Below are 15,234 nucleotides of genomic sequence, written 5' to 3'. Positions count from 1 at the left end.
CTAGAAGGTCTAGAATACTTTGACGATGCCTCAAGATGTAACGTACTTCCTCTTCGTTAATTCCAGCGTAGCAAGACTACCACATGTCTCCCCTCTGGTCGAAATTTGAATTTCCCTTCTCGGGTTTTCAATTCAAAACCCCTTTGATCTCAAGGCGCCCTTTGCAAGTTTTCACATTGGCCTCTCCTTTTTTTTTAGGCGCCCTTTGCGGGTTTTCACCTTTTAAGCGAAGTACTTCTTGACTGAATCTGAATTTTTTGGGTTAGGCAGGCTCTTACCATCCATCTCAGTTAATATCAGTGCTCCTCCAGAAAAAGCCTTATTTACCATATAAGGTCCTTCCCAGTTTGGCATCAACTTCCCTCTAAAATCTTTCTGCAAAGGGAGGATCTTTTTTAATACCAAGTCTCCCTCATGGAATACTCTAGGGCGAACCTTTTTGTTGTACGCTCGCATCATTCGCTTCTGGTACATTTGACCATGACGGATAGCCTTTAACCTCTTTTCTTCAATCAAGTTCAGCTGATCATATTGGGACTGGATCCATTCTGCTTCGTCAAGCTTCAACTCTGATAAAACCCGGAGAGAAGGAATCTCGACTTCAATGGGCAAAACTGCCTCCATCTCATAAACCAATGAGTAAGGTGTTGCCCCGGTAGAATTCCTGATAGATGTTCGATAGGCATAGAGGGCAAATGGTAACTTTTCATGCCAATCCTTGTAAGTCTCAGTCATTTTCCCTTTCATGCCAATCCTTGTAAGTCTCAGTCATTTTCCCCACGATTTTCTTGATATTTTTATTGGCTACCTCAACCACACCATTCATTTTTGGGCGATATGGTGATGAGCTGTAGTGCTTAATTTTGAATTCCCTACAGACTTCCACTATCACACTGTTATTCAAATTCAACGCGTTGTCAAATATGATCTTTTCTGGCATGCCATATCGATATATGATCTCCTTATTCAAGAACTTACTGACTGCCGACTTTGTGACATTGGCATATGAAGCAGCCTCTACCCACTTGGTGAAGTAATCGATGACCACAAAGATGAATCGATGTCCGTTAGAAGCCTTCGGCGAAATTGGCCCAATGATGTCCATGCCCCACATTGAGAAAGGCCACAAAGAAGTCATAACATGAAGAGGTGAATGAGGCACATGGATCTTGTCTCCATAAATTTGACACTTATGACATTTCTTGGCGTAACTGATGCAATCTCCGTCCATTGTGGACCAGTAATACCCGAACCTCACGATTTGTCTGGCCATTGTGAACCCATTAGCATGCGTATCGCAGACACTTTCATGGATTTCTTCTAGATTTTTTTAGCTTCAACAGCGTCAACACATATTAACAGCACCTGATCTTTCCTCATTTTATACAGAATCTCCCCGTCTAAGACATAATCACTGGTCAGCCTCCTTAATGTTCTCTTATCATTTTTCGTAGCCTGATCAAGGTATTCACGGTTCTTCACATATCGTAGAATATCATGATACCAAGGACAATCATCTATCTTCTCTTCTTCATCGATATTGCAGCAATGAGTTGCAGCCTCATAAATACTCATCTGGATCAACTTTATATCCTCCTGTTTATTTACTCTGATCAATGAAGCTCACGTAGCCAAGGCGTCAGCCATCTGGTTTTCGTCTCGCAGGAGATAAAAGAAAGTGATATCATTAAACACCTTAATTAAATCTAGAACTAGCTCTCGGTAGTTGATCAAATTTGGGTCTCTTGTTTCCCATTCACCTTTGAGCTGATAGATCACCAGCGCAGAACCCCCATACACCTCTAACACCTTGATTTTACGCTCGATGGCTGCAAGGATTCCCATGATACATGCTTCGTACTCTGATATATTGTTCGTGAAATCAAAATCCAATTTACAAGTGAATGGATAACAATCTCTATTTGGGGATATCAGGACTGCCCCAATTCTATTACCAACAGCGTTTGATGCCCCGTCAAAATTCAGTTTCCAAGAATGATCTTCTGGAATGTCTTCTTCGGTAGTTGCCACATACATTAGATCTTCATTAGGGAAATCAAAATTCAAAGGCTCGTAATCTTCTAAAGCTCTACTGGCCAGAAAGTCTGCTATTGCACTCCCTTTCACAGCCTTCTGGTTCACATAAACTATGTCGAATTCAGAAAGCAAGATTTGCCACCGGGCATTCTTCCACTTAAAGCAGTCGACTCCATCATGTACTTTAGAGGGTCCAGTTTTGAGATTAACCTAGTTGTGTGGTATAACATGTAGTACCTCAATCTCCGAGTGGTCCAAACTAAGGCACAACATAATTTCTCAATTGACGAGTATATCATTTCACACTCAGTGAATTTCTTACTGAGGTAATATACCGCTATTTCTTTCTTTCTCTCATCGTGCTGATGGAACACACATCCCATTAAATTGTCAAATATTGTCAAATACAGTATCAATGGCCTACTAGGACTAGGTGACATTAGCACAACGGGATTAGACAAATACTGTTTAAGCTTGTCAAAGGTTTTCTGGCACTTATCATCCCACACGCCTGGGTTGTGTTTCTTGATAAGGCGAAATATGAAGTCACATTTCTCAATCAGCTGTGAAATGAACCGAGCGATATAATTTAGTCTTTCCAGGAAACTTCGAACTCCCTTCTGAGTGCGCGGCGGAGGCAATTTTTGTATAGCCTTGACTTTGTCAAGGTCGACCTTAAATTTCCTTTTTGCTGACTATAAAACCAAACAGCTTCCCTGAACTGGCTCCAAAAGTACATTTTGTTGTATTGAACTTTAGCTGAAACTTTCTCAACCTCAGGAACAATTTCCTCAAAACCTGTATATGCTCCTTTTCTGTTCGGGATTTTGCAATCATATCGTCGACATAGACTTTAATTTCCTTGTGCATCATGTCATGAAACAAGGTTACTATGGCTCTTTGATACGTTGCTCCTATATTCTTCAACCTGAATGACATCACCCTACAGCAAAAAGTCCCCCATAAGGTTATGAATGTGGTCTTTTCCATATATTCAGGATACATCTTTATCTGATTGTACCTAGAGAAAACATCCATGAAGGAGAACAACGAGTAACCTGCCGTGTTGTCTACCAAAGTGTCGATGTGAGGCAGGGGGAAGTTGTCCTTTGGGCTGGCCTTGTTTAAGTCCCTATAATATACACACATCCTCATTTTTCCATCTTTCTTAGAGACGGGGACAACGTTGGCTACCCATTCTGAGTAATTAACAACTTGCAAGAACCCAACATCAAATTGCTTCTAGACCTCTTCTCTTATTTTTACTACAACATTAGGTCTTATCCTTCGAAGCTTTTATTGAACAGGCTTATACTCTTCTTTTATAGGGATGCGATGCACCGCAATATCAGCGCTTAACCCAGGCATGTCCTGATACGACCACGCGAAGATATCCTTGAACTCTTACAGTAAATCAATGAGGTCCTGTCTTATTTCCTAATTTATGCAAGTTCCAATGTTCACCTCTTTCCCTTCTTCCAAGGTCACATTCTCGATTGTCTCTTTATGGGGTAGAATCTGTTTCTCCCCCTACTCTACTATCCTTAACAAATCTGGAGGTAAGCTACAGTCTTTATCATCTTCAAAATCTTAAGATCCTTCCAGACACATGTCTCGCTCAAAAAGAAACTCTGAGTCCATAACAGCATCACCCATATCATTGATATCTAGAGACCTATTGTTGGCATGAAATGATAGCCAAGAAAAATAAAAGAATATAAGAATAGCGTATTTGTATGGCATGATTAAATATGAAATGCAAGAAAAGAAAGAAATTTTACTCAGAATAGGACATAAAAGCATATTTGTATTGAAATAAAGATGTTTTGAACACGACCCTATTTCACAAAAGATTCTTATCATTTCTAAGCTTTAAAACAACAAGTGTGTTTTGAACATTACTCTGTATTAGCTCTAAAAACTACAGGAATTTCTTCCATAGTCCAGTTGTTCAGAACACTTCCAGGCTCATAAGGGCGAATGTTTGCCAAGTCTCTTTCCATCATCTTCTTTTCAGATATGACGTTAATGTTCAAGCTTCTCATCAAATCTTCGGCCATTCCTTCTCCTGTTATCTTCGGCTCAGGATAGATAATTCCTCTTGACATAAATGTATTGGAAATATGGGGAAAAGTCATTGATTCCCACTTGACCTTTGCCCTACTCAATTGGGCTCTTCGTCTCTCTTGTCTCCTTTCCATCTCCCTTCTCTTTTACTTTGCATCTGGCCTATACCTTAAGCCAAAATGATCCTATTTATTAGCCAAAACTGGGACCTCAACTCGTCCATGAAGATACTTTCCAAGTCCCCTTCTAGGCAATGCCCCCTTTCCCACTGTTAGTTGCAAGCTCATCCTCGTAGCCTCAAATATTTTTGGCATTAGAACCCTGTCTCCTTCAGTGATGAAAGTTGCGTTTACAAACTCTAATGACTGAAATGAACACTCTATTGCCTCATTATCATTTTTGATATATGGCGCATCACTAGTGATAGATGCAATAATGTCCTCCTCTACGTTTATCGTTATCAGCCGGCCTTCTGTCACCAACTTTAGCTTTTGGTGCAACGATGATGGTACTGCCCCTGCCGAGTGAATCCATGGTCTCCCCAATAGGTAATTATAAGAAGGCTTGATAACCATGACTAGGAAATCTACCTTGTATGTGTTCGGTTTGATCAGAAGAGGCACCTCAATCCTTCCCATTACCTTCTTTTCAGTGCCATCAAATGCTCTCACTATGTTTTGGCATGACTTCATATGAGAACTGTCTATTGGCAACCTATTCAATATGGATAGGGGCAAGACATTCAACGCCGATCCATTATCAATTAGTACCCCTGGTAATGTATACCCTTTGAAGCGAGTAGTGATGTATAGAGCTTTGGTGGATCCCATGCCCCTAGGCGGTATCTCATCATCATTGAAAGAGATGAAATTATCGGCGCTTATGTTGCTGACAAGACGGTCTAGCTTGTTCACCGAAATGTTTTCAGCGACATAGGTTTCGTTCAACACTTTCATCAACGCATTACGGTATACCTCTAACTTTTGGAGCAGAGCTAGTACTGATGTGCGTACTGGCTGCTCGTGCAACTGTTCCACAACACTATACTCACTGTGTTTTAGGAACTTAAAAAATTCTTTAGCTTCATCCTTAGTTACCGGTTCATTAACCAGTGGTTTTTTCCTCTCTTCCCCCTGTTCAAACATCAAATATTTCCCTTTTACGAGCTCTGGGCCAGATATCTGGCGTCTTGACGGACTCCCTCTCTTGATGATGTCACATTACAGTTATAATTCCAAGGCACCCTTTGCTATCCTTGTAAGGAAAAGCCACGGGCTTCTGAATCACAACTCTTGGCACCATTCTTGCTCCAGCTTCATTAATTCTCGGTCATGAAATGATCACCAATGAGTGATTGACCTCAGAGACCCTCTCTATCAACCCTCCTCCGAGGTGCATACATCTTCCTCCTCAACAAATTCAAAGAACTCTAAGTCTTTGTTGTCCATTAGACCCTGTACCAGGGTTCTGAATTCATTGCATGTTTCAATCTCATGGTCCTCCTCTTCGTAGAACCCACAATAGTTCCCCGCTTCTCAGGATTTACTCCCAAAGTCTCGCATGATTAAACCTCTTTCCACCATCTTCTTCAAAACCTCCCTCGTCGGGGTTTTCACTTTTGCCACATCTAACTTAATTCTCCTCCATCGCGTTTACCCCATTATTAGTATGGTTGGGTAACGAATTTCCTACGCTAGGTGCATCATCGAATTTCACAACACCAATTTCGATAAGCCTTTCAACTACATTTTTGAAAGAGGTGCAGTTCTCTATCGAGTGTCCCGTGATTCCTGCATGATATTCACATTGGGCACTTGCATCGTACCACTTGGGGTATGGGGGTTGCAACGGTCTTAAGTAGAACGGGGATACAACGTGTGCATCGAATAGACTTTTGTACAGCTCCCGATACGTTATTGGAATGGGAGTAAACTGGGGCTTCTCTGTGTTCTGCTTTGTATTGGGCTCTTGCCTTGGCGAAGCTTGCTGACCCGTGGCTACCGCTTTCGGCTGGTTTACTGTGATTGGTTTCGTATAACCCATGCTTACATTGCTGACTTCATTTTCTCTCTTTTTTAGGGCTGACCTCTTGGTGCTTTCCCCAGCCTCTATCTTTTCGAACCTTATCGCATTCTCTATCATTTCACTGAACATCACTATGTCCGCGAACTCTTAGTCGCACTCCCCAACATGTGATTAATAAAAGGTGTCTTCAAGGTATTAATGAAAAGCATGGTTGTTTCTTTTTCCAATAATGGCGGTTGGACTTGTGTAGCAACTTCCTTCCATTTCTGAGCATATTGCCTGAAATTTTTATTCGAATTTTTCTCCATGTTCTGTAACGTGATTCTGTCAGGCGCTATATCCGTCACATGGCCATACTACTTCATGAAGGCCTGTGCTAAGTCTTTCCACGATTTAACTTAGCTACGATTCAATGGATTATACTATTTGGTCGCAGCTCCAGACAAACTGTCTTGGAAACAGTGAATCAATAACTGATTATTATTGACATGACCAGTCATCCTCTGATAAAACATCATGATATGAGCCTCAGGGCAACTGGTTCTGTTGTATTTTCCAAACTCTGGCATTTTAAACTTCGGAGGGAGTACCAAATCCGGGACTAGGCTTAACTCCTTAGCATCCATTCTGCAATGATAATCAGCGCTTTCCAACGCCTTGAATTTCTCCTCCAACCACTTGTATCGGTCTTCCAGCTGCTTTAAGAATTTAGCTCCTACCCTTCCTACTTCCACTATATTATCAAGATCAGGGACTGTAGGATTTGGCTGACTATCTTCAGGGTTAGAACTCGAGGCCATTGGGAAATTTATGGATGCTGAAGTATCAGTCTGATAATGGGGTTTGATATTGACAGACACCCCTTATAGTGGCATTGGGGTATTTATTGGGGTGAAACCTAGTGGGTAAGCAAGGATCTCACTATCGTCCTCATTATTGATAATGGGACTCTTCCCTTTTTCTGGCCTTCCAGCTAGTAGCTGAGAAAATTGGTTCATCATATTCTTTTGAGATTCCAGCATATGATCCTTCATATCCTACAAAATCTCAGCCAACTGTTCTTGCATTTGTAATTGCAGTTGATCCTGCATCTCTTTCTGCATTTGCTCTAATTTTTCAAATCTTTAATCCATAGCTTTGGTTTTTTTTCCATGTGTAGTATTGATGTTCCAGGATAACTATAATACGATTTCAAATTAATTAGTGTTCTTTTTGTGAAATTTAATGCACATGATGCGATGAAATGAAAATGCATGAGATGAATACAAAATAAAAAGACGTCAATTCTGATTCAATTCTATTTAAAAAACTTTATTAGAAAGTAAAATTCTTTACATAAAATAGATCATCTATACGACTTTGTCCTAATGCCCAAAGTTTTAACTTTCTTAAGAAGGCTAGCCAGCTCACGACCCCGGTCCGACTCTAACTTATACTTCACACTGAGTACATCAGCTTGAACCATTAAGGTCTGCAAATGATCGGCCAATTCTCAAATTTGAGCCACGACTTCACCCATGATATGATCTCTATCCCTGACCTAGTCTTACGATCGACGGAGTTGTTCCTTCCACTGCTCATTATTCGACTCAAGGAATTTTATTCGAAGTTCATAGTTCTGTAATGCAGAATCGAGTTCTTCTAACTTCCTTTTCAAATCCTCAATCCTGCTCAGGCTAGCTCTTAATTCAATGTCGGAGTTACGACTACGGTGCTGATGTAATGCCTTCTCTAGTTTCGCTACTCGAGCTACTAACATCTCCCTCTCATCTTGGCCTTCAACCAAGCTCTTCTTCAAGGCATTTTCACGTGCTCGAGCATCATGAAACCTCTTCTTCCACTGATCAGCCCTAGCTTTTTCCCCTTGAACTTCTTGTCGCCACTGCTCTGACGTCTTTCCCAATCCAGCAATTCTCATCGACATACGCAGCTTCTTGTAATTGGTCTTCAAACTGTCCAAGTCTTCTTCAACCTTCCTTTTCCCTTTTCTCAACTTCTCAGTCTCGAGTTTCTGAATGTCGACATCCAACCTCAAATGTATCTTTTCCTCCTCCAATTGTTCTATCTTTCTTCCTAACTCCGAATTTATCTTTTCGAAGTCCTGTTTTATGATTTTTAGCTCAGAGGGAATTACTTGCAAGTATTCTTCCATCGATTAAATGTCCTCTAAATTTGGCACAGGGACATTATCATTGATCCTTTTACTCAACCATCCCTTATATTCAGAAGTCGTCATTGATCCTACAGCGAACCTCTTCCTCTAGCGTATCTGTTTTTAAGAATTAGAAATCTCTCAAACCTTCTTCTTATAATTATTCTCCCTATACGAGAACTCACTCTGGGCTAGTCAATGTGTCATTAGTATAAACTGCCTTGACCTGTATTGTCTTAAAACAAGCAAAAGGGCATATCCAACAGCTCCCCAAATTCCAAGCAGAGGTACCCAATCAAAACTTCCACACCAATAGAGGATCTCATCAGGAACAAACCAATGAGCTCTCCACTCAACGTTCTCTTCCTGAAGATTTCGGAGGAGCGCGATCCAATTCTCTTCTGATATGTCATCTCTCCTGGACATGGCTGTTATTTCCTTTAATAGGGAGTAAATCTTGGAAAAAAACCCGATAAGAAACCTTATACACATTCTAGAAATGGCTGTGGAACCAAGCCAGCAATAACTGCATACACCCTATAAATCTACCTTCATCTGCCCTCCGACATGCACTCAAAGATCTGAATGTCTCGGCCAGAATTGCAGGTACTGGTATGACCCGTTTGTTAAGTCGATTAAAAAAGTCAGCAACTGCTTCATCTATATGCCTTAAAGCTTTTGGAAAAATTACCAAACCATAGATGCTCAAGGCGAAAACGTAAACTTTCCTCTTTGTATCTGGATGTGCTACGATTAGGTCCCTCAAACTCACCCAAGGAATGCACTTACCATCACCCTTTTGCTGAATTCGGGCTGTAACCCATTGTTCACTCATCCCGGTGATACTCACTAACTTCTTTACAAAAGCCGGGGCATTAGCAGCCTTGGAATAAATTTTTTCGACTAGAACCTTTGGACAACGAAGCAAAGCTGTATACTCCTCCACAGTAGGCACCAAGTCCACCTTCCCGAAGGTGAAACAACTATACACTGGGTTCCAAAACTGAGCCATAACCCTAAACAAGTACTTGTCTACCTTGATATCGAGCAAGTAGGGCAAGTCACTATAACTTTGATAGAACAACTGCTTAGTCTCATCATCCCAACGAGCCCATATATCCCTCAATTCCTAGAACTCGTTTTGGGTCACATTGATGCGAATGAAGTCCAACAACCCCAATGTATACCCCTTGGCTAAACTATTCCCTTTCTCAAGTTGCATCTTCTCTGACCACATACGGACAGCCGCATTATCCTCTACTTTATCAAGAAATTCGCTCTCCATAACAAGCTTTCTAATTTAGCAATCGAACAGAAATCGACACCTCTTTAATATGAAATGACATGTAAACATAACCACAACAAAACAAAATAAGTTAGTATCGAAAAATAAAAATCAAAGCAAAATAGAAAATAATCAAACACCTAACTGGGTAATCGCTAGGGTTCAACATAGCTCTACTTAGGGCGGGCTCCTAGAGTTCACTATATGTGGCTTGGTTCTAAGAAAAGGGTACCTGAACCAACAGATTCCTCAACCCTCACCCATTATAGGCTCATGTGGATCGAGTTCAGTTCAGGGGAATACATTTCCCTATGGCCATGCGGAGGTGAAAACCTCACGAAGACATAGGTACAGATGTATGCTGGAAGTAATCCACTAGCCCATGCAGAGGTGAAAACCTCACAAAGTCATAGTTTCTCACTCCCACTTAAAAGGTGTGACCACAACGATTATGTAATACAATGCGAGAGGACATAAAAACTCCAACACAAAACATGAATAAGATAATGAAAACCATAACACCAATTAAAAAGATCGTATGTTAAAAACCAAATTTTAAATTTTTGACAAAAGGACAGAAAATAATCAATTTTACGGCTTGACTCACTTATTGTTCCCCAGTGGAGTCGCCAAGCTGTCGAAACCATTTTTAAAGTTTGAAAAACAGGGATCGACTTTAAAAACGAATTATGGAGTCGCCACCGATCTTTTTGAGGTGTAATCGGATCACTTGAGATTGATTATTTTAATAAAACATTTGATTTATTAAAACAATAATTTTAGGCCTTCGAAAATTAAGAGAAAGGGTTCGGGAGTCGGTTATGCACAAGGAAAGGTTAGCACCTTCGTAACGCATACCAATTGATTAATTAATATCCTAATATTGAAAATTTGGAAAAACATTAAAATACGATCCTTTACAAATGTGTGAATAACTCGAGTTGAATTTTAAGATTCACTCATTCCGAAGAAATGAAATTCCACATCCAGCACGTTAGGACACGATATTTTAAGCCTCCAAAAACTGAGATCACCTCATGATTTCCAAAACGCAACGAAATCTTAAAAGGGTATTCCGTTATTTAGCCAAACGAAAAAATCGAAACCCAGCATGTTAGGGCACAATTTCCCGAATTTCCAAACACGAAACATTGCCTTGTTTTGAAGAGCTTTCAAATAAGCAATTATGAAACTGACTCAAAATACATTTGTTTGGTTTACTTTAGGGTAAAAAGCGATTGAAGTTGGGCAAAAATTGGAATTTAAAATCATGATGCAATAATAAGAAATTAAACATAACTACATGCATGAAACAATAAAATGTAAATACAATATGAAAACCAAAAAAATATGACACATAATACACAAAACAATATGAAAACTAGGAATCAATATAGCACAAAGCGATTTAAAGAACCATATGAACAATATACAAAGGAATAAAACATGTTAAAATTCAAAATAACTTATATGTATATAAAACCGATAATATAAACGATTATTAAAATATAATATGTAAGAAGAAATAATATACAACACAATTTCAAACAAAACCAATTGATTTAACTAATGATATATATATATATATATATGAAAATAATAAAAAAATGTAAATAATGTATATACAAAGATACCACTATATTTAAAATAAATAAAATGTACAATTTAAAATAGGATCCTTAAAAGAATGCCAAATTGTACTTAAATAAATTTTAAAGGAAATATATATATAATAAATTTAAAAGAAAATATTTGCATAAAATAATTTGAAAACAATATTGTATATAGAGTAGAGTTAATTTTATCATAAATTATATTTACGTATAATAATAATATATAAAGATATTTTAACTAAATACTATACAAGAATTTTAAAACAATACTACATAAAATAGAATTTTACAATAATATTTTTATAATTTAAACAAATAAAAACAAAGTACAAAATTATTTAGGTAACTTAAAAAGTATATTAAAATAAATTTTTAAAAGTTGAGTGCCAAATAAATTTAAGAAATAATGAATTATACATGGAAAGGAAAAAAAAAACTCAATTAAAATAAAAACAAACTAAAAGGGACAATTAATAAATAAAATAAACTGTTAAAACCAAAATCAGGACCCAAATGTAGCGCGCGCAAATTCGCAAAGACGAAAAAAATAAATAAACCATGCCCCAAAACGATTCATTATAGCGTGGACTGAAATGAATAAACGTGCAAATTCCTAAGACAATTTAGAAAACAAGGAAAATATAAACAGGTTTTAATTACAAGTCAGCGCAAAAGAGAATGGACCAAAAGCGGAAATTAACCATTTAAAGATAATGTGCGCATAGACCAAGTTAAAATGCCTTCTGTTCCTTTCCCCAATACTGTTTTATTTTATTACTAAAATTTAAAACCTATTTCAAAATCCCTTTTTTTCCTTAAAAAAGCATTTTAACTTTGTTTTTTTTTAAAAAAAAACTTAGAACTTGAAAACTTTCCCCTTCTCCCCTTGTTTCCTGCCGAAAGGCTAATAACCAAGCCTTCAACCGCCGCCGAGACCAACTGCGACGGTCGGAGCAGGGCCTTCCAGTGGCGCGAGCGCGACGTAACTCCGGTAAGACTCCTCTCTTTTATAACTCGTCTTTGTTTTGGATCCGAAAAATGGAAAAAAAAGAAGAAAAAAACAGAAATAAATTACAATAAATGATCACCTTCAAAATATTCTTCTAGTTGTTCTCTACTGATTTTGTGTTTCTTTCGTATTAAAAAAAAACCTCCCAAAACAAAGAATATTCGTGGCTTTTTATAGCCATTTTTACAACGGTTACTTGCTATTTTTTGCTCACGTCGTAGGTCACGAAGACGTGGAGGGAGAACAGGCGTGGGAAGTGCTACACGCGGGCTGGGGCGGACGTGTGAGGTGGAGTGTGTGGTGACTACCGGTGGCTGCGCATGGAGTAGCCTAGGGTTTCTTATCTTCCTTATTTTGCTGGAAAATTTTAAACTTTTGGGTTTGTAATTTTGGGCTAAGGTTTGGGGGTTTTTTATTGGGCCTATCTGGGTTTTATTTTCTGTTTATTTATTTGTGGGTCTTGAGCCAGGCAAAAATTTGGTTTTACAATTTTATTTTTTAATTATTTTAAATATCCTTTTATAAAAAAAATAATTAATTATTAATATGACACCTACATTACAATCTACATATATATCACCCAATTAATTAATTATTTAAATTATTTTAAATATATTTTATAAAAAATAATTAATTAAAAGGTATTTTAGAATACCTTATTTCAAGTAAATTATTATCATCATCATTATCATAGTTCCATCATCGCCACCAACCAACCTTGAACCATTGACCTTCAGGTTAAGAAGCATAGAGCGCTACCACAAATGGCAAGGATGTTGGTGGCGTATTGGCTGCACAATTTAATTTTTTAACTCTAAGGAAAAGGAATAATTCATAGGCCACTCAACAGGGAATGGTGGAATCATACACAAAAAATTCAAAGCCCAAATCCATGAATTTTACAAATGGATTGTGCCATTGTGGAAGTGTCAAATTCTAAGTACATTTGTTGTAACAAATAACAATTTTTACAATTATTTATTTTTAGTCTAGAATTTTTATGCTTAAAGGAATATTTTAGTGCCTAAAGCATACTCTTTTTTACCTTTAAAGTTTTTTTTTTTCATTTCAATCCTAAACAGTATTAAACATTTATGGTTCAGTCATTTGGATGTTAAAAAATTAGTTAAGATATCTAACTAATCATAAATTTTCTGTGGCATACATTGATATTGCAATAATGCTATTATTTGGAAAAAAAATCGTAAAATATCTTTAAAAGTATAAAAAAGTTATAAAAAATTATAAAATTACAAAATATATATAAATAAAATTATGTGTAATTTTTAAAAATTTTAAAAAATTATAAAACTATTAGAAATTTTAAAATATTGTAAAAATTTAAAAAAATATTAGAAATCATAAAAGATTGTGAAAAATTATTAATTTTTGTTAGATAGTAAAATTTATTGTATCTTGGAGTAAAGTATATCTTCTATAATCACATTTAAAATATTAAAAATTTGATATAAAATTACATATAGTAATACAATCAATTTTTATAAAATTGTATTATAAAATGTTTTAATAAAATAAATAATTTTATATCAAAATTATAATATTCTAAAATACATCAATTTTAGTAATTTAATAGTGTTACTAACAACATGTTTATTTGACTCGGTAAGTCGTCTAAATTGACTATAACCATGAGTTAGATTAAGGAAATGATTCATGTCAAGACTATTGTGTTGTCAATAAGTTTAATTTGAAAGAGAGCTTTTTATGGCTATTAGAGTTGAATTGACTCCCAGAAATATAAGCATAAATGTGACTGTCTAGGCTAACAATATATTGGACAACATCCAAGTTGAATTTATCCTTAATCTATTTATGAATTTATTTACTTGTGACGTATATAATGTGACATACTTAAATCTTGTGTAAGTGAATATCCGTGTGTGTAAGACTTATGTGCTTTGATATATTAAAAATATCTGCCCTTAAGGTAATAGTTTGAAAGTTAATATGTTGGGTACATGACTTATCCATGGTATCACTTGACTTACAATAATAAAACCATAACTAATTTAAAGTGTAAATGATATCATCTCGTTGTCATTCTATAAATTATGATGTCTACAAGTCACTTGTTGGATAAATTGTATTAGGTACCCTATCCAAGGTAAACTTATACTAATATTCTCAATACTATTATTCAGAGAAACGCGAATCTCCCTAATACCTCCATTACAAACAATTGAGGACCAAGTCCTGTACAAATGTACAACCAGCACAAGCCAAATTGTAAAAATAAAGCAAAGAGAAAACCCAAATGGCCTGAAATCCAATTTCCGGAAAAAAGTAACTTTGAATCAGAAGGAAGCATCGAAACCCTCATCCATATGTTAGTGTTCAACCATTAAGGCGAAAAAGCCACCATTATAGATAGAGCCCTGTCACGCCCTCACTCTGTTGCAATGGACACACCTCTTATTGTCTTGAAACAGTAAGTGTGAAAAACTCAAATAAATTAAACAACTTTGAGATTCCAGAAAAAAAACTCAAATGAGAACGAGGTTCTTCACACAATATCATCATGAAATGTGAAAATGTGAAAACAATTCTAACACTAAGGAAGGTAAAACCCATCACAACCAAAGACACTGCCAACAATTAACGCATTATTCATCCTAAAAGAGATGCTCACTCTCATCTCGCCGACAACTCAAGGTTGGCAATGAAGCTAGCGTAATCAAAGCCCGACAGGGCAAAGGAAAAGGAAGGAGCAAAGGAGATGAGATATATTTTTAATCCATTGAATTGTATACAATATACAAAATACAGATTGACTCTCTAGCTTTAGTGCGTTCTTTCAAATTGATTTCGCTATTTCCAAAATGTAGCTTACAAATTACAACTATACACTATAGCAGTTATGGCAGGAATTGTTTTTGGTGGAAATTTATTAAATAGTATTTTCTTCAGTGCCTGCAAAACCTGTTTGATTATATTAGTCCCACTGCGGTCGAGTGTTGCCCCAAAATATATGAGCTTGTGGCATCAAATTAGCCCCTCAAGGCTTGCACACTATTTATTTTACTCC

General features: G+C 36.9%; 2 protein-coding genes and 1 long non-coding RNA gene across 3 annotated transcripts; 1 reads left to right on the top strand and 2 right to left on the bottom strand.

The window, feature by feature from the left end:
• Positions 1-222: 222 nt before the first annotated feature.
• On the bottom strand, positions 223-2,037 carry LOC108488334 (uncharacterized). Its single transcript, XM_017792615.1, has 3 exons — positions 1,696-2,037; positions 1,366-1,596; positions 223-375 (listed from the first exon to the last, which is right to left on the bottom strand). The coding sequence occupies exons 1-3, from the start codon at positions 2,035-2,037 to the stop codon at positions 223-225; spliced, it is 726 nt and encodes a 241-aa protein (XP_017648104.1).
• Positions 2,038-7,675: 5,638 nt separating this feature from the next.
• LOC108488333 (uncharacterized) lies at positions 7,676-8,281 on the bottom strand. The gene has a single exon (XM_017792614.1). It carries the CDS (start codon positions 8,279-8,281, stop codon positions 7,676-7,678), a length of 606 nt encoding a protein of 201 aa, XP_017648103.1.
• Positions 8,282-11,765: 3,484 nt separating this feature from the next.
• On the top strand, positions 11,766-12,700 carry LOC108488891 (uncharacterized). Its single transcript, XR_001871826.2, has 2 exons — positions 11,766-12,170; positions 12,410-12,700. It is a non-coding gene; the product is annotated as an uncharacterized LOC108488891 (long non-coding RNA).
• The last annotated feature ends 2,534 nt before the right edge of the window (positions 12,701-15,234 follow it).

This window comes from Gossypium arboreum, chromosome 10 (assembly GCF_025698485.1).
Source record: "Gossypium arboreum isolate Shixiya-1 chromosome 10, ASM2569848v2, whole genome shotgun sequence".
NCBI classification, from domain to species: domain Eukaryota; kingdom Viridiplantae; phylum Streptophyta; class Magnoliopsida; order Malvales; family Malvaceae; genus Gossypium; species Gossypium arboreum.
This window is presented reverse-complemented; position numbering and strand designations above follow the sequence as displayed.

What these genes read in the sequence shown, in the direction of transcription:
- LOC108488334 (XM_017792615.1), bottom strand. Translation starts at nt 2,037, where the DNA reads ATGTATGTGGCAACTACCGAAGAAGACATTCCAGAAGATCATTCTTGG. An exon ending in TAGTTCTAGATTTAATTAAG is followed by an intron (nt 1,597 to 1,695) that starts GTGTTTAATGAT and finishes GTAAATAAACAG; the next exon opens with GAGGATATAAAGTTGATCCA. An exon ending in ATAAAATGAGGAAAGATCAG is followed by an intron (nt 376 to 1,365) that starts GTGCTGTTAATA and finishes CTCCCTTTGCAG; the next exon opens with AAAGATTTTAGAGGGAAGTT.
- LOC108488333 (XM_017792614.1), bottom strand. Translation starts at nt 8,281, where the DNA reads ATGGAAGAATACTTGCAAGTAATTCCCTCTGAGCTAAAAATCATAAAA.